Source organism: Aquila chrysaetos, chromosome 11 (assembly GCF_900496995.4).
Source record: "Aquila chrysaetos chrysaetos chromosome 11, bAquChr1.4, whole genome shotgun sequence".
Taxonomy (NCBI): domain Eukaryota; kingdom Metazoa; phylum Chordata; class Aves; order Accipitriformes; family Accipitridae; genus Aquila; species Aquila chrysaetos.
Genome location: NC_044014.1, coordinates 14,115,537 through 14,141,467, shown reverse-complemented (window position 1 = coordinate 14,141,467; position 25,931 = coordinate 14,115,537). Strand labels below are relative to the sequence as shown.

Sequence of the window (25,931 nt, the reverse complement as noted above, 5' to 3'; positions counted from 1 at the left end):
CTTTCCATCTCTCCCACAGTTTTGGGTGCCCAATCTTGGAAACATGCCCAATGATTTTGCAGAAGGGTGTGCTCCTCTCAGGCCAGTTTCAGCACCTCTGCCAGAACAGCCATTCTGTGACCAGTCTCCCAAAAGTGAGGGGATCCCCATATTTCTGAAAGACTGCCCTGGATGACTTGCCAGCATGAGAGCTCAGACCAATGTTGCTTCACAGCTGGTCCAGTGCTGCCCTCCAACCTCTGCATCATCCATTGCCCTGTAGGCAGGTGTTTGTCAAAGAAAATGCTTTTCCCATGGCAAAACTCTGCAGGTGACCTTACTAGGGACTCGCTGTTCAGTACAGGCCAATTGTAACTGCCCAGCACCTGTTCCTTTTGGCTCACAACATGGACTTTTGCCTTGCAGTCGGACTGAGAGGAGACAAGCCTATGGGGTGCAGTGTAGTCCTGTGTAGACTTGGCTGTAGAGGTAAGGTGTTGCTGCAGCCCTAAGTCAGGGAAGGCTCCTACAGGACTGCCTCAGCTCTGGCAGAGCCAGCAGCCTACACAAGGCAAAGTATGGCTCGGGGTGTGTGCAGGGAGGATGGATGGCATCCCCTTACTCTTCAGGTACTGGATCAGCTCGCTCCTGAACTCGTCACTGTGGGTGATGTCAGCATAGGACAGGAGGCCGGTTCCTGAGAAGCCTGGTGGTCCTGGAGGGCCAGGAGGGCCAGGTGGGCCTTGGACTCCAGAGAGGGAGTATCCCACACCTTGAGAGAGAGGAAGAATTATTTTCCAACAGTGGGAGGACAAGGACATCACACATGTCTGAGGATGTTGAAAGTTTAAAGGCTCCAACCCCAAATTCCACCCCTTTACAGCTCATGTTGACAAGAATTTTTTTTTAAAGTGACCTTGTTCTCAGTGGGCAGTCATGCCCCTGGTAAGCTAAATCTCAGACTCAGTCCCCACACCACCTACAAACAGAATCTCCCTGCCACCTGTGAGAAACACAAATGCTTTACTTTGTAGGTAAGCAGAGACGTCCTCCAGAGAGGTGCCTGGTGATCCAGGGATCCCTGGAGGTCCTTGGGGCCCTGCAGGACCAGGGGGCCCAACAAGACCACTGAATTCAGAGTCTGTAAGACACAAGGGAAGAAAAGGAGTCATACAAACCACCACAACCCTGATGAACCTTCCCTGACAATACAGGTAATGCCAGCTACAGCCAAGTATAAGGTGCTTTTTTCTCCCCAGCACCTTCTGGTGCAGCCTTCCTGGTGTACCTCACTTCCCTGTGTGTAGATGTCACACTGGGAAGTCAGGAGATTCCCAAAGAGGGTAGAAGTCCCTATTTTTTAAATATACTTTTAAAAAGTGGCATAAGAAATTCCTTTATGCTGCAGAGTTTGGAGCAGACAAAGGGCTCCTCCATACCCTTCCCCAAGACAGCACTGTGCTGCTACTGCTCTCCACAGGAGCACAGTGATCTGTCTGCAGTCCCTCGCAGTCTGTGCAGGTCCTGGCAGAGCTCAGGAGGCCTGCAGTGCTGCTAAGGCAGAGGGACCACCAGAGTCTCACAGAGAGTTATATGTTGTGGTGGGCAAAAGGGGAAATTCTGTACTAAGCCTGTAAAAAAAGATCCTGGGGGTGCATAGGGACCTATGGCAGGGGAGTAAAGAAATTGGCTTACTTCGCAGGTATGCTGTCAGGTCACTGTAAGATATACCAGGTGTCCCTGGAGGCCCAGGTGGTCCAGGGAGCCCAATGCTCATCCCAGAACCTGCAAAATCAAACAGATCCAAGAGTAGCACATTATCAAAACAGGCTGCTACAGTGTGAGCAGACAGGCTGCAGGGCTTGTTCACAGGCAACGCAGGAGGGACTCCTGCAGGGTGGAGTGTTCGCATCAGCAGATTGTGCTGGGAACCAGGGCTCAAGCCTTGTTCCGGACTCGGAGTTAAAGCTTGCCCCATTAATCCAAACACAAGGACACCTACAGACAGGCAGGCATCAGGCCTCTATTCTTGGCAAAAGCTTTGCACACCTCATGAACCCCTGACGTGGCAGGGGGCACCCCAGGACATGCGGCTCAGCTGTGACCCGCTGGCTGATGCATGTGCTGCTCTCCCTGTGTCTGCCTATCTGCAAGCTGCTCTGGTGCAAAACTTTGCACCTTTGTGATTTGCCTTAATGAAATGTCCTTGCTAATAAAATGCAGCTGGCCTGCTTGAGCTCTTGGGGTGTTGTGCTTTTAAGGAGGCTGTGCTTTTAAGGAGATAGTTGCAGGTACCAGGACTAGGCATTTCAGCGCTGCTGTTGGAAACGCTCCAGTCCTCTCTGTCTGACAGTTCTTACATGCCGTATCACCCCTTTACAGATGGGAAAATGAAGCAGAAAGGTGGAATTTGTTTCAACTAACTTTAAACTTCTAAGAGTTTGTTGCCTGAGCTGCCTCGACACAAAGAGGGCAGAGATCAACTCTTCCACAGAGAGATATATCCTGGCCACAGAGCCAGTGAGAAAAGGGTTATAAAGGCACTTGAAGGTGTTGATGGGTCTTCTAAGATGGCTAAAATGAAATTACGTTCCTAAGCTCAGTTTTTAGCAAAGCAAGAACTCATTAATGGAGTCTGTGGATAGTATCTTAGCTACAGGGTATCTTTGTTCTCTTCCAAGTCTCTCGCGATCCCTGTGAGGAGGTCTCTGTATGTAGGGATTCACACAGTCGACGCTGGAAGAATTTTCACTGACAGTATGAGCTTTCTGCTCAGCTCCCAAAGGAACAGAGGAAAATGCACACTAATAAAGACCATTACTTGTCACGTAGCTAATAAACCGTCTGGTCAGCTCATCATAATCCAGTGACAGAGACATGCCATCTCCCCCTGGTCCAGGAGGTCCCGGTGGGCCCTGAGGTCCAATTAGATACTGACGAATTTCTTCTCCTGGAAATGAAAAATCCATCTTTTAAGGCTGTCCAGCTGCTGCAAAGACACAAGGTGTGAGGAGTTCCCTGAGCTCCCACCACTAAGGAGATCATCAAAATCTATGGATGCAAAGATCCTTTCCCCACTCTCCTCCTTTTCTGAGTGTGAACTGCCCTGTGTATGGTGTCAGAAACATTTGTGACAGGGCGGGGAACCTCCTATAATCCAGGGTTTGAGGAGGTTGAGAATTTGGATTGCTAAAGGGACCTCCTTGTGCTCTGTTTCTTCAGGACACCCCGGACAACATCTTGGGTAAAGGGAATAAAAAGTGGCTCAGCTGGGAAAGGCCATGCTGAGTTCTGTGGCATTTCAGCAGCCATTTGTCTGTTTGGACCATGGAATCTGATTGACTCCCCATTGGATCACATAGGAGGAGCGCAATGTTGGCCAGCATCATCAATACCTTCAGGCACAGCAAAATGACATCCTGGTGATTTATATATCAGCCCACAGTAACAGCATGTGTAGAAAACAATACAGAGCAGGCTATCCTCCCCACCTTAAGAACAAAGACATAGCAAGGTGGGCAAGAAGGAATGGGGAGAACCCTAAGAGAGGGGGGGAGCCAGAAAATAGAAGCCCAAGGTTTAGTGGGAGATTGGGGGAAATTGTGGGGAATTCCTGAAAAGGAGGGACATAGGCAGATGCCACCTAGAGACCCAAGGAGGGGAATGGAGGAGAGAGTGGGAAACTGCAGAGTTACAACAGTGGGTATGAAAAGCAAACAGGTAAGAAAGTATAGCTTCCGGAAAGCTTGCAAACTCTCCAGTACACGACACATAAATCTGTCCCCAAAGGACTTGGAAGGAGTCATCGCAGGTTGCTCAGCAGCACCTATGGCAGCACTTTGCCCTCCGAAGCAGCTGCTGGTAACTCCGGTTGGAGACAGGAGAGTGGAAGGGAAGGCAGATCTCCAGGCTGCTGGGATGCTTTATCCCCCAACCCCCATGTTTCCCTTGAGGGTCACTTACTCTGCAGCATGTCCAGAAGTTCTTGGTACAAAATGGATGTAGTTGATACCGAACTGGCAAGTGACTGATAGCCATCTGAAGAGCCTGTGGGAAGGAAAAGGTTTTACATCAGGCAGGATGAGACAGAAGGTGAAGAGGGGTCAGGCAGGGTCAAAGGAAAGCTGAATGAATCCAGTTTAACTGGTTGAATGGTCTTCCTGTGCCCCCAGCCATGAATCAGTTGCTGTCTCACACATCCTGGTGTCTCCACAGCTGTGTGGCCTGTGCTCTTCTGACTGAGATTCCAGGCTACTTTCAAAAGCTCGGGGAATTTCATCTACTTTAGGAGGGCCCCAAGCATATAAGCCAGCCCCAGAATACTTGAGACCACATATACCAAATAAAGCCACCTCTGCTTGGATCTTGGGGGCATTACAGGGTCTAACAGCTAATGTTTAGTGTGAGACTTGTTTAAACAGCAGCAATTGTTAGTTAATCTAACCATTAAAATGGGACAAGGCTCAGAGACCACCTCAGGTCTTTGGAGTTCTGGGCCAAGACTGCAGAAGATGAATAACTGGGTTGGGGTGCTGCTATTTAAAGACTGTTGTTTCTCCTCTGGTTCTCACCTCCTAGCTGTTGCACAAGCTCAGCCGAGAGCGTGACTCAGTACAGAGCTTACCAACATGGTGCTTACTTGTCATATAGCTCATAACACGGGTAGCCAGCTCCGCATAATCCAAGTTCATCCCATCTGCAGTGGTGATGATTCCAGGTGGGCCTGGAGGGCCTGGTGGGCCTTGGGCACCAGTCAAATAATGCCTTACGTTGTCACCTAGGTAGGAAGCCCAAGATATGCCCACATCACTAGCAGGAAGACAATGGCCGTATGCACAATTACTGGACCCTCTTCCCCTGGCAAAAAGCAGGCCAACAGAAGGACAGTTCTGCAGAGGCCACAGTGGGCAAGGGCACTTCACAGTATTCAACAGAAATAAGGCCAGAGCAGTAGGGCTGCTTTTTCTAAAGGGAGAGTGACAAGGGGCTCAGGGAGCAAAAGAGAGATTGGCATGCATCTGATGACCCGTGGCAAAATCATTATACTCACTCTTCAGGTAGTCAGTGACATACTGCTGAATCTCTTGAGATGAACTTCCACCTGGGCCAGGAGGACCCGGTGGCCCAGGAGGTCCTGGGGGTCCCTGAATCTGTCTGGATCCACCTACAGAAAGCATTGTAAGGAGAAGGAGTGGCATGGTTGCATTAGACCAAGCGATGCTGAAGTGTGCTTGCATTGAGTCTTTCCCACAGGTCTGGAAAAAGCTTTGGGAATGGACTATGGAGGGGCTCCCCCTTCATCTCTAAACACAGTCTAAGCATGGGCTATTAGGCAGTATAATGTCTGCAATTAATTCGGCATCTTATAATTCAGCCTATGCAGCTCTGCAGGGCTGAGTCCAGAGATCTCCCTGGCTTCGTACTGGTCAGTTTGTGCACCAAAGTGCAATGCTGTGCAGAAATATAGGTGGAGATCCATAAAGCACTCAGGCTCATTAGGCTAACCTTACTGCCCTGCTGCTCCCAAGCCCAGCCAGCCTGGGCTGTACCAGCTCAAGAACCTCCTCACTCATCTCCATTGCAAGATACAGGTGGGCCCTGTGTGACTCCTGTCACCATGGTGTCGCGTGACACCTTATGCTCTTTAAGGTGTCTGTCTTCCCAGCACCCTGAGGTAGTATTCCTAGGACACAGTGTGGAGAAGCAGAGGGCTTGTTCACATGGAGGGGCACTTAAGTTAATCCATATGCAGTTTTTGTGAAACTGCATTAATATCCTGCATACAGGGATGCTCTTACTCAGAATGAAAGCAGCTTAATTCACATGAATCCACCTGAGGCTAGGTAAGTACTAAGTACAAAGAACAAAGGGCACTTTTGTTCTGATCAGTAGTTTTTCCACTAGAGGGTTCAATGCAGCTTCCCTAATCCCTTGTGGAACATGGTTAGCCAACTTAGAATCCCTTTCTTTCATGGCCTATGAGGACAAACTCTGGCTCAAAGGATTCCCAGTAAGCTGGAAGCAGAAAACTTGCAATTCTTAAATTGTCTGATTTAATGCAGGCTGTGCAAAAAGAGGTTTTGAACACAAATCCCATCAGCATTAGGTTGGCACCCACGTTTGTAAAACCCAAAGGAGGTTTTTCAAAGTCTCCACCAGGATGTGAGCATTTCTTGATACTATCAGAGCAATGATGGTCTGGCCTCTTACCTCGAGATGCTCCTGGGATGCCAGGAGCGCCTGGGACACCTGCATCACCTGGAAACCAGAGTGAGAGAGACAGACAATTGTAATGGGTGTCACTGCATGTTGCATACTTTGTCATGTGAAACAGTTGAGCTACATGTTGTCAGAGAAGCAACTACCCAGCCCTTGTAATGACTATCTTGAATTAGCAGCTTGTTGGGGAAGAGCAGAAAGAAGAGGCCACGGCGGCTTTCCTGAGTCTTCTGTGACCTGCCCAGGTGCCTTGTACTCAGAGCAATTCTATTGCCATGGTCCTGCTCTGCCTGAAAAGGTAGGGTGGGCACAGCTGTAGTTCCCAAAGGACCTTTAGTCTCAACCACTCTTGGCTGTGTGAGGCCACCAGCAAAGAAAGAAAGAAGATTTTTAACTTCACCTTTGGGCCCAGGTGGGCCTGGCAGGCCTGGAACTCCTGGAGGTCCCTGCATGGTGACTCTGTCACCTGCCAATTGCAGAAGAAGAGTCAGAGATTCACAGGAATAAAGTGTGTGGACAAAATCCTGGCTCCACTAAGCTAGAATCAATAGAGCAGGATTTTGCCCTCTGGCTTCAGCCTAGAGACAATGAATTCAAAGGAGGAAAGGGGGCACAGACTGACCGTGGGAGGGGAATGCTGAAAGGCCAGGCTCACCGGGTTCTCCTGCATGGGACACAGAAATGGAGGAGCAGTCATATACACAGGCAAGCTACCCTGTACCCTACTGATATCTCCTGGAAGCTTCCTTACCCGTGAATCCTCGTGGACCTCGCTCGCCTGTGAACAGGGAAGCACAGAAACAGTGTTAGCATTTGCTTTGTTGTGATCTGCAACATCCCAGCCCACACTGCAGAATATTATCGTGGCCTTCAACATACAGGGTAGAAATCGGTAAAGGGAGTAGGTCCCATGTTCTACTGCCAGCTCAGAGCTGAGCTACACTTCACAGGGCCACCTGCTTGCACTGACTTAGCCAAGACTGCATTCTGCAAAAAGACTGTTCCACTTTAATGGCAAATCTGAAGCTCTGAATGCTGCTGAGTCTAATAGGCTTGCAAAGTTGGGATCTGAATACAGCGATTGCCTTGACACCAGTACTGGAGGCTAATAAATTTCTCTGACAAAGATTGACTTGTTTTATGGCAGCAGACAGGAGTCCTATTTAGTGACCACTGTGCTAGCTTTCTTATAGCCACAGAAAGGCAGGACACTTTCTGCTTCCAAGCCCTTCCTTCCTTCTTTTCAGTCTGACGTGTTGAGATCCATCTAGTATCTTGGTGAGGCAGCAAAATATACCCACCTTGGTCTCCCTTCGGGCCTGGTGGGCCTGGTGGACCTGGTGGGCCTGTGAGGAATGTTTCTGTAATTAAAACAAAAAGGTTTCTTAATGACATCCAACAGAATATGACACAAGTTTCCTCCGGCTCCACCTGCTCCTAGCCAAGGATGTGCTCTCTGGAACCCCAACAGTCAGAACGTTCACAGGGCACAGGAGGGAATGAGTGGGGAGAACCTACCTGAGGTGGACATGGAAGATCCTGGTCTCCCTGGTGGGCCTGGAGGTCCTGGCAATCCTTCTCCTAGGCAAACAGGACACAAAAAGGCTTCAGGAAGGATGCGCCTCAGCAATGTAAGTAAGTGCATGTCAGAGCTGCTACACCTCCAGCCATGGCCATAGCTCAAATATTTCCAAGTGTAGGCTAGTATCATTGTTTCCTCCACACACATCTATCCCTGTTAGTTATTTTTCATTATCATTTGCCACCACAGCAGACATAGGACAGAACTCCTTTCTTTGTGGAACAGAGTGCTTATCCCACCTGGCCTTCACTGCACTGAAAGGGAAGGTTCATTTCATCACACACCTGACCTGCTCCCCTTTTCTACTGAGCAGAGAGTAAGGAATGGGGCTATGCTCCTGTCTCGTGTCCCCCTGCACCTCCCCTCTTCTAGCTGTGAAAGGGAAATCTGTGCTACAGGAAGTGGAGTGGGGATATGTTCCTCATGATAAGAACTGCTCCATCTGTCTCCAGCTGGAAGTTAAGGCTGGACAAGTAAGAAGTAAAGACAGAACTGATTGCAGTTACTTCCTTTAGGGACTTGAGAACGTTGAGTGTCTTCCCAAAAAGTATGGCTTTTATGAATTACTCTGGCTAGCAAACCTCTGCCAAGGCAAATCTCCTCTCTTGGGCAGCATCTTGCTGCTGTGAAACTATATTGCAGTGAAATTGTGTTAGTAGGAACCCACTATGTGAAATTCTGCTTCCAGTAAAGTCAGCCCTACTAACTCCACAAGGTCCAAGACTGCATCTGGGATACTGCAAGGCACGGGACAGAGGCACTGAAAAACCTCCCACTTTCCAGGTTTGTTTCAGAGAAGCAAGCTCTTACCTGGGGGGCCACGAGGTCCAGGAGGACCCTGCACAGATTCACCTGATGACAAAAGAAACAGGGGTATTATAGAATATTTACTCAGCAAACTGCACGGCCCAGAAACATGACGTGTGTTAGCGTCCCCCTGCTTACATACTGAGATCTGCTATATTACATACCTGGTGGTCCAGGGGGACCTGGCGGTCCTGCTCGCCCTTGTAAATCTGCCAGCACTGTGCAAATGAAACACACACAAAAAAGGGAAAATTGTTGCTATGGAGCTACTGCTGCTATGGAAACACTGTCATTACGTTTCTGTTAGAAGCTCTTACAATCAAAGGTGGACTAAGGCAGGACCTGGGTGACCTAAGTCAAAGTTGAGGCAGAGAGGGAAGAGAAGAGATGTGTTTGGTTGCCAGCATGCAGGTTAGAACATGAAGCAAAATACAGCGCTGAGCAGGATGGCAGCATTTTGGAAACAGGGAGAAGATCTCTCTGGAGAGTAATGGTTGCTGAGGGAAAGAGCAAGGGACTCAAAGGCTAGAGAAGGAGGGAAAGAACTTTCAAGGAGAGGAAAGATTCTTTCAGAGGGGCAAGTTTTGGGAGGAGAACATTATGCAGCCATTATTTAACAACTAGCTGCACTGTGTTATCTTGATTGGAGATGTATCCTCACCTCCAAGCTGAGGCACAAACTCAAAGTTCAGTGATGCTGAGATCCAAGACTCCTGAATGGGGGATGAGACAGTACTGAAGCATGGTCTGGATCTACATAACCCCATTCAGATGGTGATCAGGCAAGAACCATTTACGATTTTATGCTCTCCTCTACCTTGCCTTTCCTGCACACTTGCAGAGGTCCCAGAGCATAGGAATACTGATTGTAAGTGCACCATACATCTAGTATTGCACAGAACAAGCAGACACTCTTCTTGGGATGCTGCTAATCCATTCTGTTCTGCTCCACTTACTTTCATCTTAAAATAGCATTTGCTCCCCTGTGAATTCGTCCCCTAATTCACAGAGATATTCTGATTTCTGTTGCTCAGATTAATGTGCCCTCTCAAAGTGGCTCTCCTCTTACGGATAGCTCTGTGTTCATATTACATAGGGAACTGCCCTGTGTGAACACAAGGGCTAAAAGGCCAGGCTGAAACCTCACAGCTCTGTGACCATCTCTAATGTTAGGGACTGTTCACCAGTCACCATTCCTTAGCTTTCCTCTCTGTGACATGGGCCTGATGCCATCTGTCTCCTTTTGAAAGCACTTTTGGATGCACAGATGAGAAGGAGGGCAGAAGAGGTAGCTGGTATTGCTGTCCCACCACCAAAGATACACACACACACTTGGCCTATATCACATTGAGGGGAAAGAGGTAGAGGCATCTCCTGTTAGCTGTGAGCAGGCCTCGAGGCCTCTGGCACCTCCAAGCAAAGGAGTGGAAAGGCAGGCCCACTTACTTTGAGATGTTAATGATGAGACTTCTGTTTTGATAGTTTCTATCACAGCTTCACCTGGGGATCCCTTCTCACCCCGTGGACCTTTTTCAGGAAAAAAAAAGAGAAAGTGAATTATGTAACTGAGAGAGGATGACATTTTGTACCCACTCCTCACCTCCCTGACAACAGGTTCAGACTTTGCTTATGTGAACTGGGAGCATGAACTCAGTCCCTGGCTCTGACGGACACTGTGTTAAAATGTAGAAATTACTGCACAATTTGCTCTAACAGGATCATAGAAAGCCAGCTAAGAAAGGTTCATAGGAGTCAGCGCTGTTCAGGCCCTTCCAAACAGCTGTCTGTCCAATTGGTAGTGGTTTCACAGTGACATTATTCCCAATTTGGTTCTAGTTTATTCTCCCACCTTTCAAAATGGCAGGAAGCATCCAGCTGGGCTATACCCCCTACCACAGAAAGGCAACTGCACTTGAGAAATGCCTTAGAAATACCAGCCTCCAGAAAAACATAAGAAAAAAAGACATTTGCATCCACATCATGCTGGCTCTTACCACCCTCCCTTCTTCCCCTGGGAAAGAAAAAAGAATAGAAATTCTGTACAAGATTAATTAAGCCAAATAGTGCAGCAAAATTAACTGAAAGGAAGAAATCTGCAAACAAAAGGGAGAGGGATTGTGCCAAGGGCTGAGAGAATTAGAAACAAGGGAAAATTAATGAATTCAGTTCTCTTAAGAAGCAGAATCAGAGCTGATGGAGAATGGTACCTTGTTGTCCAGGGAGACCAGCTGGTCCAACAGGACCTAGTTTCAAAGGAAAAAAAACAGATTGCATTAGATTTTTCTGGTTGTATTTTACAGTAGCAGGAAAGAATCAATAGGTCTTTTATAAGAACTGAGTTTCAAATAATGTATTTGTCTGCACAAGTAAATGGAATTGCTATGGGGTATGAATTCATCAATGTCCCACGTATTACTTGAAGCTCCGGAGAAGAGGCTTATTTTCCATCATGTGGCAATTAAAGTGCTTAGTGCCTCTTAGACTGAAGAAATAACCAGAAAGTCACTGACCACAGTAGAAATGCAATAGGCCTAATCCTCCTCTCTCATTCCCTGCTGCAAATTGAGGTTAGCTCTACCAAACCAGCTCCAGGATTAGCTCCAGCTATACAGCTGGGAGAGGCACAGAAGTGCCATGAGAACCAGGGCTCAGGAACTCTGCTGCCTGACACCAGCGTGCTGGTGGGCGGTGTCTGACCTGGGACAGAGGAGGCTGAGGACAAGCTCATGCATAGCCAGACTCTGTGTGTGTGAAAGATTTGCAGATGCTCATGTGGGATTTCTGCTGTCTTGAGTTCAAAGCTAAGACTGGAAAACAAGCACTTCCTGATTTCATTAACAGTGCCAGGAAAGGGATTAGACACAAGCCTGCTTTCCTGAGAGGCAAAAGAGCTTGATTCTACTCACTGGATTTGAACTTATCACTACTTTGTACTCATCAGGTCAAAGGACAACAACAGTGTTCCCAGTTTCTTCATCTTCTCAGCCCTCCCTTCTGTCCTTCCCCTCTGTGATCATATCCCATTTCTTCCTTGAGGCTGCTGCTTTCCTAACTCAACCTGAGATATTGGTCTTTCTGCAGGGAAGAGTGAGGACCATGAGTCCTGCCTGAGCAATCTTGCCTCCCAGACAGGGCAGCCTGGCAGAGACAATAAACATCACACATTAAATTACAAACTGGATGCACAGCAATGTAAGCTGCCTGCAAAAACCACAGCAGAGGAGCAGCTTCCTCACCTGGAACACCTGGGGGTCCAGTGGGGCCGGCTGGGCCTGGGGGACCTGGTGGGCCTGGCAGAGCAATAGTTGACGAGCCCTCTGGAATACAAAAACATACACTTGCACACATACACATATATACACACATCCAGCGAATGTGTAACAAATCTATCCTTAAGGAATCACACATCTATAGCATATGTATTCTCCCAGCACAGGGAGCCCCAGTACAGGTCTGACAGTCGAGATGAATTTAGGAGGCATAACAAAAAACAGAGAAAATCCTTCAAAAGCAGAAGTGTTTGAACTCTCACAGCACTACATACCAGCACTAATGACTTTTCCTGGAGCTCCAGGTTCTCCTAAGAAAACAAAGAGACAAAAGATGCATTTCTTTTGGGGGGAAGATTTGTCACTAGCTCAGTGACATTGTCTTCTTAAACATGATTTCTGTTCTCTTTGCCCTTGATCTCCTGAGAAGTCACAGCACTAGAAGGTCACGGGGGAAGCAACAGAGCTCAGCTAATCCAGTGATATCCTCCGATCAGCTTTCCAAGCACTACCTCTGCCAGCATAGGCAATAGGCCTTGGTTTATCCGAGGCAGTCATGCAGCTCCCATTGCAGTCACCAGGCATCATACTCATATGCTCAGGACAGAACCAGGTTTGCTAAGGTTGTCTCAGCGGAGAACTGTCATGCTGCGTGCCTCAGCAGATGCCCTGCCTTTTGTGTATGCTCACGGAGGCCTTGGCTACCGTCTATTTCTCAAACCTTCCCTTCCTAAAGCCACTAGATGCCACTGTTGATTCAGGGACTGGTCAGCAGAGCAGCTATCCTCCCTAAAATGAAGTGCTTAGAAAGAAAATTAGTATTAGAAAAGAAACAAAACTCACCTTTAGCCCCTGGCCGGCCTGGATTGCCTGGAAGTCCTGATATGAGGTAGATGAACAATTTAAAATGGTTAGTACAAATATTATTTGCTCTATTTTTTCCAGGTACGCTAATTGAGTTTCACTTGTGGGTTTATAGAAGGAGCTCCCTACTCATGACCCTGGCTTCCAGCATTTATAAGCAAGTCCCTGACAGCAAGTGGAGGAATTCACAGTGGACTGTAGACTGAGCTGGTAGTGTCCCTGGGCATAGTTAAGGCCTTCCTTTCTCCCACTGCTCCCTGGATGACAGCACTGCTTCCTAGATTTACCTATAGCTTCTTCCAGATACTGCTCCCGGTCCTGAGGCTCCTGGATAAATTCCCTGGTGACTTGCCCCCCAAACCACCTTTGCTTGCAGACATCACATCCTCTGTTTTTACCTCTATTGCTACATCCTCTCCCCTCTGTTTCTGCTGCTGATTAGAAGGACTTTTCAGTGATGCACAGGGAACTGAAACATGTTATTTGTTGCAAACTATGTTTTGGGGAGAGGCAAATTTTCAACACTCCAAGGCCCTGCATTTCTCAAAAACTACACACCAACCACAAAACCTATCTCAAAAGCCAAGGAAGATGCAGAAAACTTGGAATATCACTTTGGAAGCCCTGAGCAGCACTGAGGGAAAATTACAAGGGTTTTCTGAGCCCATATCAAGTGTGTCATTAATGAACTGGAACATGGTGGAAAAGCCTACCTGGTGGTCCTTGGGGTCCTGTGAGACCTGGTAGAAAAAGGCAAAAATTTTAAGTCATCTAAACAAATTTCAGGTGGGGAAAGGATAGCAGGTAGAAAAAGATTGCATTTACTGGAAATTATAGCACATGGTCCACAAGTGATGTAAATTGGCCTAGCACCTGGTATGTAAACTGAACATTGGCTCATAGCAGCTATGTTCTTGTTTGCAGTGTATGCAATCCTGAGATCTCAAAGGGCCTAGATTCCCTGTGTGTTTTCCTTTCATCACCATCTTACAGTACAGAGATCCTCTGCCAGCCTTAACTTCAAATCAAGACTGGAAATCGTTGACAGACATCTGTGTTCCTGACTGAGCAAAAAGTATTTTTGTTCTCTGTATGCTTTTACCTGGCTGTCCTGCATCTCCAGAGGGTCCTGGGGGGCCTCGGGCTCCTGGCATTCCCATAAGACCTGGTTCACCTAGGGATATAATCACCATCAACAAGCCAGAAGTCACTGACTTAAAATCTACCAATCCATTCAAGCTTGGCCACCCGCCATCCTGCAGTACTTTCTACCTATTGTATCCTCATAGGCAACTGGCCATTTTCAGCAGCAGTGTCTGGCAGGTGATCATCAATGAGAAAAGAGTTCTGCAGTGAGAAGATCTCTGTCACAAGTTTACAGCCAGCTCCATTGTATGTCTCAGTTCCATGCTTACATGGTTGACTCTACAGCTCTTCTGAGGCAGCAAGATCCCAGAACATGAACCTGTTGCCATCTTCTCCCACCCCTTTTACAAATCAACCTCCTGCCAAATCAGAAAGTACCTGCAGTTCCATCATCTCAAAGGAATCTCTTACCTTTTTCACCTGGCTGTCCATCACGGCCAGCTTGTCCTGTCCAAAGAAAAGAGATTGTTAGGGACTGTTGAAATAGTACAACAGTTGCCCTGTCCTCCTGCTAAGTGAGGTACAGCCCTAAACACAAGAGGGTGGCTTTTCATCATATTGCATCTGAAAGAAACCTTGGCTGCAGTTACTGAAGATCCAGAAAACATTCACTTGAAACTTAACTGTAGGACATCTTATCTGAGTATACAGACAAATCTTATCTATCTAGAGAAAAGACCTAGGATCACAACCAGTATGATTCCACTCCCATGTTGTTTCCTTGTCTGTGCTCATAGAAATACACTCTGGGTAGAAATGACATTGTCCCACATATAAACACAGCTGTTTTCTGTTACCTACCTACAGGTCCTTTAGCCCCTGGCTCTCCTGGAGGACCAGGCATTCCTCTTGAGCCTTGTTCACCTGTAGCAAAATGGTATGAAAACGAATCAAACAAATCTTGGCGAAGATACAATTTATCACTGTCAGCAATATTTGGTGCTTTGCAATTGAAAAACAACATTGACAGGATATTCAGGCCTCGTGATTTGTGACTGTCTCTGGGCATTAGAAAAGCTCAAGTGACAGGAACACAGGGCACGTGAGGGAGAATTTCCCTAAAGCTAAATACAAAGATTGCTACCAAGATTACTGGAATCAAGAATGGGATCTAGTTGTTTAAAAATTGGGTGCAAAAATAAAACTCCTATAACCAATAACATCATTATACGTTTTTGAGAAGGCTAACTGGGATTGGCTGGGCTATACTGTTATTTGAAAACTCAAATAATGCACATGTATATTAGATAGGCTGTTACTCCAGGAAAACAATCCACTGACCTGTCATTCCACGAGAACCCTTCTCACCCTGATCACCTGTGGTACAAAAAAGGGAATGATTCTGTGAGATTGCTTCATTGTATTGTAAAATGTTTCCATCAGAGAAAATAAAGTCTGCTTTCTGACAAGAGCACAGAAGAAAAAGCCAAAGAAGGATAGGGTTAATACCCATGGACAGTATCCATATCTAAAGGAATCTAAAGAAAATATCCACAAAAGATATCTAACTGATCAACATACCTTTGGGTCCAGGGGCTCCAGCGGCTCCTTTCTCACCTGAAAGATATGTGGATGATTGAAGAATACTAATAACAAGTCAGAATGGAAAGGAATTTCATGCATCAAGAAAAATCATAGTGGAAATACAGATACTCTGATATCAGACAAACTCAAACTGGCAATTCCTTTCCTTCAATACAGCTCCATCCATCCAACCATGTTTCCTCACCTAGCCTGCTCTGTTACCTCTGTGTCTCTTGTATTTCTCAATATTTGCTTGCAATCACTGACTAAGTAAGTTTAGTTCCTCCTTCCCTTTCCTCAGTCTTATGCTTTTCTTTGTCCCTAGCATCAAAATGCTACATGCTTAGACCAAGTCTGCTACTCAGACCAGTGCTAGAAAAGCACATCAGCTAGTGGTGCTGTAATTGCTGAGGGGAAGAGAAGCTCACCTTTAGCACCTGGGAGACCTGCTTCTCCTCTAAATCCTTGTAGGCCGGGAGGACCTGCAGAAAAATGAGATGGGGGGTTTAATTCATCTCACTCACCATTATGCATCACTGAAGAGGAAAAACTATGAGAAGCTGTCACTCTGTTTTTGTTTTCTCTATTCTCTAGATGCCGTAGCAAAGGAATGCAGCACTCACCTGGAGGACCTTGTGGGCCTGGAGAACCCATCAGACCTGTGAATAAGGAACATGGATTTTTGTTCAGTAACACCACAATTAGAAAATGAACAAATCTCTTTTGGTTTGCCCAATAGCATTCACAACCCAACAGGCGTTTAGCAGATTGGAATTCCCCCAGCTACTGGACGAATTTGCATCAGTGGCATCATGAAAACCGGGACAACAAATCTACACAACTTTGTCTTGTGACATAGAGAAGTTGTTTTCCCTAAAGTAAGGTAACAAGACTCAAGCCTTCCATCTTGGCTGAGACGCTGGGATCTGTGCTTCAAGTGGGACTCATTTTTTTATAGTGCAATTTTTATCGCAGCTACATGGATTGTACAGCTGTAATTCTGTTAGAAGCCTGTTAGGGATATGCAGTTTACCTTATTATTTCTGAAAGTAGAGAAAAAAACAGCTGGAAACATCACATATCTTGAAGATTGATGTTTTGAGAAACCTCCCTGCCAATCCCCATTCTCAGTAAAAATCTCCAAGAATTTATTGCTCTACAGTTATGTGTACCTACCAAAGTAAATTTTATCTAAAATAAGGACCATTAGTTCACTTTTCTGATTACTGCAGTGCAACACAAGTGAAGCAGGAAGGCTGGAGTGCTCATTTACTCCTAACCAGTCTGCTAGGTGCTCTCTGTCCATCTTCATATTTACCTTTAAGGCCAGCAGGACCTGGAGGACCAGGTGGCCCTGGAGGACCTGGCTCACCAACACCACCTAGAATGCAGAATAAGAGCATGAATAGATACTGTAGAATACAATTGCAATTGCATTTTTCCATTATCCCATCCCCTGTTATTCTTTCTTTGGCAAGTGTCATGAAAAATCTGCTGGTCAGTTCAAACCACCCAAATAAGCATGCATTGTCCAAGAAAAAAATTGCATCTCACTGGGCTTTGGGGTGAGCAAGACAAATCCCCCAGCTTTGGTGACTTGGATAAGAGGGAAGAAGATGACCTTGATACTAAGTGCTTTTGGTTCTGCCACATTGAAACCTGACTGTGAGACCTGGCAAACCAAAACAACCCTTGTTTACCCATTGTAAGTTTGGCAAAAAAAATCCCTTAGGCCAGATTTGTCTGTGCTGGGAAACATCTGAAATGAAATCTGGATTTGAATAATCAAATCAAATTCTATCGCTGAGGTGTTTTATAAATTGGGACCAAACTCTAGCTTTTGTCCATCTCTGCTTTATGCAAGAATGGGACACTTAGTTCCTACCTCTGTCCCCTTTTTCTCCAAATCCAGGTGGTCCAGGCTCCCCTCGAGGCCCTGGTAGCCCTTCTCGACCTCTTTGTCCCATGGGACCTTCCATGCCAGGATCACCTACAGGAAACAAATGCCTTGTAAAAAAAAGGTGTCTTTATGGGAGGCCTTGGGCAAGAGGATCCATGGCCACCTCCATGGGGAAGGCAATGATCACACCAACCTGGTGTCTGTATTCCCATGCCATGTGTCAATCAGTTGTGAGAGACTAACAGCATTGATAGAGATGCTTACCCATGCTGCCTTTCTGTCCTTTTGGTCCTTCTGGTCCTTGGTGCCCATTTGGACCAGGAATGCCTGGAAAGAAAAACACAGCAAATGTTCAAAGCCCTTGTCTGTGTACCATGAAAGAATAACATGCAAATTAGGGGAACCTGAAGCCTGGAGGGATTCATTAGCTCAGGTAAAGAATATATTACTTGGAAGGTGGGTACTTGAACAGGGATCTCTTTAGAAGAACACAATACATGAAAGAGCACAAGAAAGTTGGGCTAAGTACTCTTGCAGCTGTGGGACTCTTTCAAAGGTAGGCTGGGATCTTCATAACCCCAAATTAGCCATGTTCAACTAAGTGGAAGTCAGGCTGAGGCCTTGCTTGTAACCAAGTCTCTGAGCTGTGTCTGTAGCTCCGCACTAAGGTATTGATCAAGTGACTTAGTCTATGCTAAATATTGACTCTTTAGATAACCACCTTGAGCTAGGTTTGCAGTGCAAAATCTGTTCTTGCCTACAGTAATGTCACTAAATGTCCTCCCTCAAAGGGGAATTGTACTACTGCCCACCTGGGACACCAGGAAGTCCTCGCTCTCCTGTAGAGAGAAAGAAATAGACAGTCAGTAGGGAATAGGTCTTCCCTGTTTGTCACTTTGGCCGATCCTCACCCCCATAAAAAGAAATTTATGTTCCTGGCATGTTTACAAGTTCTACCATCTCCAGCAATGCCACATTGGCCCCCTTGTATTTACGCAATGGATTGAATCATTCATACCACACAAAATCCTCTGACGCACTCTGTGTTTAAAACAGGTAGAGCTTGGCTTCAGGAATGACTTTCATCCAGGTGAAAAGTTTCTAGATTCAAAGTGAGATCTGTTACCTCTTCTACTGTGAACTCTAAAATTGTCTTTGCCCAGAAGAAGAGTAAAAATCCCAACCATCACAACAACATCTGAACTACAGAATGCATCAGCTTCTGTATCTAACTTCTGGAGTAACAATAATCCATTTGCTATGCAGGCCCTACGGCAGGCTGCCAATCTACCTGAGAAAGCAGGTAACTCCAGACTCACCTCTGGGACCTTGCATTCCCATGTCACCTGAGAAAAGAGAAAAAAAAAAAAAGATCAAGAGAGACCCTGGGGGTATTTCCAATGATTACTCATTCATTTTGTTTTTCTAGTTACTCTCCCACCTTCAATGAAACATGAAGGAGTTTTGGGTGAATAGGGACATTTCACACTTGAATAGTGCAGGATCAGGCTCATCCCACTAGTGGCAAACAGGATCTGGCCTTTCACACTGGCTCAATGCAAGATTGGGCCTCCTGTATTAGTTCTGCATGGGATTCAGGCCTGCTACAATTTAAGCAGCAAACTAGCTTTACACTCTAGCAGAACTAGAGAAGTGATTGTTCCCCCATACTCAGCACTGGTGAGGCCACACCTCGAGCACTGTGTTAGTTTTGGGCCCCTCACTATGAGAAAGACATTGAGGTGCTGGAGCGTGTCCAAAGAAGGGTAATGAAGTTGGTCATGGGTCTAAAGCACAAGTCTTATGAGGAGTGGCTGAGGGAGGTAGGGTTGTTTAGCCTGGAGAAAAGGAGGCTGAGGGGAGACCTTATCACTCTCCAACTACCTGAAAGGAGGTTGTAGCGAGGTGGGTGTTGGTCTCTTCTCCCAAGCAGCAAGCAATAAGACAAGAGGAAATGGCCTCAAGTTGCAGCAGGGGAGGTTTAGATTGGATATTAGGAAAAATTTCTTCACCAAAAGGATTGTCAAGCATTGGAACAGGCTGCCCAGGGAAGGGGTTGAGTCACCATCCCTGGAGGTATTTAAAAGACGTGTAGATGTGGCACTTAAGGACATGGTTTGGTGGTGGACATGGCAGTACTAGGTTAATGGTTGGACTCAATGATCTTAAAGGTCCCTTCCAACCTAAATGATTCTATGATTCTTTTTGTTCAAGTATACACCAGCTTTATCTTTCTCACTGCCAATTGCCCCTTGTGGCAACATCCACCCCAAACTTGTGCATTGCCAGAGCCAAGAAATAGGACAGGGGAAGAGAAGGACTATATGGCTGTACCTTTCGCACCAGGTTCCCCTCTCTCCCCTCGGAAGTAGCCTGTAACAGGAAGTGAAGGGGCCGTTAGACTGCATTTCACAACAGAATAGCTACTCGCTTCACGTACAAGGATCCTTCTATTTGGATTTTGAGGCTGCAGGCAGCACAGGCTATCAAGCACAGCATGGCTTTTTTAGTAGGGTTTCCTCAAATTTGCTTTCTCAAATCCATGAAAATTCTGAGGCTGGGAGAATGTAGGCTCCTCTGTTCTTAACCTATTTCCATCATCTGCTAAACAGAAGTAAGTCATCTTTCCTTTGCTAACAAAAGTAATATGAGAAATAAGTTGTGGGTTCATTTTTCTGTGTAGTTCTTCCAAAACTGAAAACTCACTTGCTACAGCAAACTTGATACATCCTGGCACAGGATGGCATATCCACAACTTCCTTTCTTCTCCCTTTTCTGCTGGCTTTAAGGGATGTACCATCAGTGTGAGTGGCAGCACTCTGAGCTCCAGCACAGCCTGTCTTTGAGGACAGGTGAGGGCACTATTTTTGACAGACTTCATTGCACTCTAAAAGTTCTGGTCTTTAGGCCCTTGGGCAAGCAAATCCTCCCACTCCCCTTTAAATAATCTGGTCTCATGCAGCATCACAGACATTGACTCTGCTTACCTCGTTCTATTTCCTTGTTCAGTCTGCTCTTCACCATCAACCAGACTGACTCTTCATTTTCATAAGGGAAGGTTGAGGAGGGCGAAATACCATGAAGGAAGTCTACTCTTGAAACATCCTTTTCTATTTTTGAATTCCCTTGGTTAATTGTCAGGAGGCCACCATTGATTTTTTCGAGGTTTTCCACACGAGATTTCAGCTTTCTCACTTCTTCCGCTGGAAGGTTAAAGTGAAATGCTAGGGAACACGCTGCCACAGATGCATGCCTGAAATATGTACTTCTAATAGCAGGGACAAGGCAACACTGTGTCAGATGATAGCTATGGCCACTGAGTTTCGCAGGACTGTTCTTTGTATCTTTTTTTCTAGCAGGGATATCTGGAGTTTAAATCTGTTAGTCTCTGAGAAGTAAGACCTCAGATCTCAATAGTTTTCTTATCCTACTCACCCCAAGACTATATAAACCCTCATCAAAAGTTTATATCCCTTGTCCATTCTTTCTGTCCATTTGTAATATCTTGGTGGCAGTCACCATCAAGCTGAATATGGTTGTCCTCAGTTCTCTGGATTGATATCTCTGGTACTTGGCCTCTTTGCCAGCTTACACCCTCTGTTTGTCTTTTTATCCCATTCAACGTTTTGTTCCTCAGTTATTTCTTACCCAGAGCAATGAGTCCAAAAAGCAGTCCGAGGAGAAGCAACCAGGCCAGAAGCAGACCCAGGAGCCATTTCCACCAGCTACAGCAGGAACCACAGGGACACCAGGATGGTGCTGATCCAATTGCACCCCCCACATCACCATTTCGTATTTCTGGAAAAGGGAAGGGTCAGTGTCCTGGTTAATGAAGAGTGCCTTGACTTCAGAGTCAAGAATCTCTTAGAATAAGCATACCAAGGTCTGATCCATTACACAAAGCGCTATGGAGAAAAATCTTTACACCCCACTCTGCATGTGGTGGGTGTAATTCTAGTCCCTGTGGAAGCTGGGAACAGCATTCCCAATGGGAATTCCAACAGGGGCAAACACTCAGTGCGCTTTAAAATAACAGCTGAAAAACGTGATCCCCTTGGGTTCAACTTTTTGTACAGTTTTGAGCCATAAATGACAGCAATAGCCAGCATGATCTGTCTGAGCCCTCTCCTCCCCATAAATCTGTCCTGGTAGCAGGATGCAGCTGTACTATCATCTATCTGATTTTCTCCAGCAATAAAAAAATACCCCAAGTGCCCACCCATCCACAATCAAATCACTGGTACCAATTTCTCTGGCATGTGGTCTGCTCATTACAGACAGAATAGACTCCTAAACATTCCCTCCCTCTGATGTCATTGCAGAGAGATCACTCATGTCACTCAAGAATGATTGCTTTTTTGTATATTGTGCTTTGGCGCTTCTTCCAATGAAAGTCTGAATTGCATCACTTACCTGCATAAGTTGCTTTGTCCCTTGTTGGCACAGATTTCAGTCCTCCTGTTTTAACAGCAGTAAAAGAGGCTTTAGCAGTCTTTTTATGCATGATTAAACTTAGAGCGTGAGCTTGAAAGGGGAAGGTAGTAATGGAGGTGGAAGGAAAAAGTTCTATTGCATTTCCACAGGGAAAAGCTCCTACCATTTGCATCTGATTTTAGGCCAGTATCTGTAGCATAAGAGGAAGAAAACCCCTGCTTCTCTTTCTTCAAGGTGTCTTCTACAAAGGATCCTGAACAGGAACCAAATATAATTAAAAACGTTACACCAGAAGTTCAACCAGGCCTATCTTCTTTCATTGGCAAAAGGCATATTTTTTATTGGGAAGACACGATAGCTCTGCCTGTTTAAACTAGATCTAGTTTTTTGCTTTCAAAGCTCCTGAGATTTGTGAAATATTCCAAGGCACACTCTGGAGCTTCAAAGGCAAAAGCTAGACCTAGATTGCAGCTGGCATGGTTAAAGGCTAACTGCCTGCCAGAGCTTCTTGTTTGGCTTACAGAGCTTTGAGTCAGGTGTGGTGTCCTGAACTCCGTACTCCCCCTATGATCAGTCTCCATTTCTCTGCCCTCAGCATATCCACATGTCCTGAAGAGAAGAAGTTACCTCCATTAAGCCCAGTGGTAGAGGCACTAAAGACTTTGCCACTGTCCTTTGTCATGATCAAGAGCTCCATCTCCTTCTTTGCTGGGGCATTCTCCTTCTCCAGCAGCAGGAACTTGCAGTCTTTGCGTAGAATGTCATCTCCCTGGGAGCTCAAAACCGTTCCCCCTGGAATATTGGTAAAGGATGGGAAAGAGGAGGAGATGAGTGTGGGCCACTGAGTCATAACTATAAGCCACAACACTTCTATTCATTAAAATAGGTAGTTCCATTGTGATTGGTGTTGCCACTACTATAAACACCCAGTAAGGGACACACTGGCTACTGAAGCTAAGAGGAGAGCTGTGCATGTCATTAGTTTTCTTTAGAAATGTGTATTTCACTAGCAGGGGAGCAACTGCTACCAGAAATAGCATCTGGAATTCAGTCACATACAGAAATTACTTGCTCAATGACTTCTTCGCTTCTCAAACACACTTAGTATAGAATCATAGAAACTCAGTCTGAGAGAGACAGTCAAGGGTCATCAGAGCCAGCACAGCTCAAGCTGAGGAGCACGTTTAGCAGATCTACTCTGTAAAGCACAAAGCACACCATATCCTTGGGAGCCAGGCATGGTTATGATGCATTGAACTGTAACTTACTGAGGTTTGGCACAGGTCAAACAAGGCTCAAAAACATTGGTATGGTCACCTTTCTGCCATTAGGTAGTATCAAGTATGCCTGGAATGGTGTACAAACTTGAATTTGCACACAAATTGACAAAACATTGAAAATCAAGATAACCAGAACGGTATTAATCCATTACTCTAACACAAATCTGGAGCAAACCTGTATTAGAAATGTTATCATAACTTCTGTGGTTTTTACATCTATTTTTAAGCCTCATCTTTGGGAGTCCTTGGATTACAAAAGAAACTTGGCTTCCCTTACACAAAAAATAAAAGACTAATTTATAGCGCTCAGAGCTGCAGAAAAAAGCTGGAAAAGATGAATCCCAACCATTCAAGGAAAAAAGGCTACTAGAAAGACCTCAACTTTTCTCATTAAAAAAAAAAAATCTGATCACGTATAAGTCAATTCCTTGAGTTTTGAGTGGTTGAGGCTGGTACTACTACAAAACAATGTTTAAGAGCAACCTTGCAAATATTTTGGTTTCAAGTGAAGCAAAATTTCACACATGTGATCTTCTATCCAGTTATCTGCCTGTTGAGCAGAAATAGCTGCAATTAAATCATTCTAGTTACCACAGAGTGGGGGAGATCTGAATCAGACCAGCTCATTTGTTCATTCTTAGCTTCTGGCTCATTTGCTTTCTTTTCAGAAAGATACTGGTAGAAGACTTGGCTAGTGATAAGTCATGCTCCTGAGGAGCCAGGTGTTAGTGTCACTCAGCTGGCTGAGTATCTAACTTGTTTTTATCATGATATGCTTGTACAAGACCATGCCTGAACATCTGTGAATGACACACTCACCTGCTGAGGCAGACACACCAGTACTTGCCATGGTGTTACTCTGAGAAGTGTTCTTCATCCCATATGCTGCAATGAAGAAATTTGAGAATGAAAGAGATGAAGCATAACAAGGTATCTACACACACCAACCTTGGGCTGCACACCATTTCAAAAATCTTTTCTCATTCAGGACAACTCAAACAAGCAAGGGCTTCCCCAGCAAGCAACTCTCTAGTGCTTCCATAGGCAATGGGAGCTGTTCCTGCACATGCAAAGCAGAGGAAATGTTCCTCAGCATCCCCTCATACCACACTGCTTCACAGAAGATGGTAATGAAGGAGCCTCTGTCAATATGAACTTTCTAGTCACTATAGAAAAGGTGGGAGAAGGCAGCACACATTGGTGGCCCTCACACTTTCTCTAGGCTTAAATTGCTGCTGACCTGCGGAGGCTGCAGTAGCATTCTGGGTCAGGGTTGAAGAGCTTGGAGACAGGTTGTTTTGAACTCCAAACACTGCAAAGAAAAACATTGCAATGGGCATTATAAAAGTCCTGCAGTGCAGGTGGTATTCTGGCTAAAAACAAAACAAAACCAATGACAATAATGATGACTTTTCCCAAGAAATTTTGCCAGCTAGCTGGAGGCATCACAGGCCTAAGCATTTCTTTTCAAAGATCTTCCTTACAAACTGTCTTTTCCTTAGATCATTTTGCTATATAAGTTATTGTTGGCCCAGGACAGTAATGGTGACCATTTTAAAACATTATCTCAAGCTAAATTGCAAGGCCACTCTCATGGCTGCATGGACATTTCTGCAGGTGGGGCACTTGGGGAAAAAAGCTAAATTCAGAAAACTGGTTTGGACTGACTACAGGAAATTTAAAGAGATAACTGCACACAGTGTGTGTCAAAGTACTGTCCAAAGAGAAGCAAACGGCTTGGAAGCTGGCACCTTTGGCACCAGAATCAGTGTGGCAATATTAGTGCAGTGTACAGACTGCTCTCATACACCCTGCTCTCTTTGTAGGCACAGTCAGAGACCCTGCATGATGGCACTGTGCTGTGTAGGCATAGTGTGTGTGACTGTGAAAGGAAGAGAAGTGGTTTAGTGACATTGAAGAGAGTCTGACAGAAGCCATGAGCCAGGTGAAGCAAAGGGAAATTACAGGGAAAACTGACAGAGGAGCAGTGGGCCTTTATGGATTAGGACTCATAAGTTTATTTTTTTAAGGCATTAACCTGAGTTGTTCTAGGCAAGAAGCAGGCTGGCCTAATAGGTGTCTTTCAAAAGACAAATTATTCTCCTTGGAAAATCTCTTGTTTTACCTGCCTCCCAGACAAAAATAGTCAGGACCTGACACCAGCTATACAGGGCCGGCTCAGAATAAATCCACTGTAACCAAAAAATAACTGGGGTGTGCAGAGAAGCTGCTGACACTGAGATGAGGAACAGAAGCGAAACTGTGTGATATAGTATTCTTTCATTGTACATGTCTGCCAGGACTGTGGTGCTGTGAAAGTGTGAAGGGAAGAAGAGAAAAATCTGACCTGTAGAGGAAGTGCTCAGGCCTGCGTTCAGAGTATGATTGCTGGGAGCCAGGTTATTTGGAACACCAAAAACTGCAAAAAGAGGAAGTGAACTATTATTACTTCTCTGGAATCAGAAATCCAGCACCCAAAGGTCAGTGGCACAGTCACAGAAATTAAGATTCAGTGTCACTTGGAAATGCAGTTAGTGATAATGCACAATAATGGCACAGAGGAAAAATCTTGAAAATTGTGACACCAAACCACTCTTTTACTGAACTGACAAAGGGGAGAAAATTCTGCACCAGACAATTTGCAATCATGAGGCAGTTTGAGAAAGCAAAGCTTTTAATAGTATGCTACCATAAAGCTTTTTCTCTGCAAGTGGGAAATGCAGCATCCCTGGTATTTAGAAGTGGGCCTTAAAAGGTATAAGCACACTCAGCACTTACTGATTACACCTTCAGTGTATGAGGACTGAAGGGTGAGGCCCACTCATTCTTATAATGGGCCAGGATAATCCAATGTTTAGTTAGAGTCTAAAACTAGTTTTGATAGGGAATGTGAGCCTGACCTCATTGATAAAGCTATCATCAAAGTG

General features: G+C 45.6%; 1 protein-coding gene across 1 annotated transcript in view; it reads right to left on the bottom strand.

Moving 5' to 3' along the window:
* COL17A1 (collagen type XVII alpha 1 chain) overlaps positions 1–25,931 on the bottom strand; it is a 42,915-nt gene that overhangs the window by 3,369 nt on the left and 13,615 nt on the right. Inside the window, exons 11-52 of the mRNA XM_030031424.2 lie at positions 25,352–25,423; positions 24,245–24,316; positions 23,824–23,889; positions 22,352–22,516; positions 21,888–21,977; positions 21,704–21,748; positions 20,939–21,088; positions 20,278–20,493; positions 19,625–19,663; positions 18,610–18,636; positions 18,103–18,129; positions 17,555–17,617; positions 17,276–17,380; positions 16,709–16,771; positions 16,014–16,049; positions 15,819–15,872; positions 15,388–15,423; positions 15,148–15,183; positions 14,668–14,730; positions 14,278–14,313; positions 13,823–13,894; positions 13,434–13,460; positions 12,700–12,735; positions 12,132–12,167; positions 11,824–11,904; positions 10,795–10,830; positions 10,034–10,114; positions 8,752–8,805; positions 8,591–8,632; positions 7,717–7,779; positions 7,500–7,559; positions 6,950–6,976; positions 6,821–6,862; positions 6,599–6,664; positions 6,190–6,237; positions 5,030–5,143; positions 4,619–4,756; positions 3,943–4,026; positions 2,801–2,929; positions 1,675–1,764; positions 1,007–1,120; positions 602–751 (exon numbers count right to left, since the gene is read on the bottom strand). Of these exons, the coding sequence (XP_029887284.1) occupies positions 602–751; positions 1,007–1,120; positions 1,675–1,764; positions 2,801–2,929; positions 3,943–4,026; positions 4,619–4,756; positions 5,030–5,143; positions 6,190–6,237; positions 6,599–6,664; positions 6,821–6,862; positions 6,950–6,976; positions 7,500–7,559; positions 7,717–7,779; positions 8,591–8,632; positions 8,752–8,805; positions 10,034–10,114; positions 10,795–10,830; positions 11,824–11,904; positions 12,132–12,167; positions 12,700–12,735; positions 13,434–13,460; positions 13,823–13,894; positions 14,278–14,313; positions 14,668–14,730; positions 15,148–15,183; positions 15,388–15,423; positions 15,819–15,872; positions 16,014–16,049; positions 16,709–16,771; positions 17,276–17,380; positions 17,555–17,617; positions 18,103–18,129; positions 18,610–18,636; positions 19,625–19,663; positions 20,278–20,493; positions 20,939–21,088; positions 21,704–21,748; positions 21,888–21,977; positions 22,352–22,516; positions 23,824–23,889; positions 24,245–24,316; positions 25,352–25,423 (3,051 nt within the window). The remainder of the gene's footprint in view (positions 1–601; positions 752–1,006; positions 1,121–1,674; positions 1,765–2,800; positions 2,930–3,942; positions 4,027–4,618; positions 4,757–5,029; positions 5,144–6,189; positions 6,238–6,598; positions 6,665–6,820; positions 6,863–6,949; positions 6,977–7,499; positions 7,560–7,716; positions 7,780–8,590; positions 8,633–8,751; positions 8,806–10,033; positions 10,115–10,794; positions 10,831–11,823; positions 11,905–12,131; positions 12,168–12,699; positions 12,736–13,433; positions 13,461–13,822; positions 13,895–14,277; positions 14,314–14,667; positions 14,731–15,147; positions 15,184–15,387; positions 15,424–15,818; positions 15,873–16,013; positions 16,050–16,708; positions 16,772–17,275; positions 17,381–17,554; positions 17,618–18,102; positions 18,130–18,609; positions 18,637–19,624; positions 19,664–20,277; positions 20,494–20,938; positions 21,089–21,703; positions 21,749–21,887; positions 21,978–22,351; positions 22,517–23,823; positions 23,890–24,244; positions 24,317–25,351; positions 25,424–25,931) is intronic.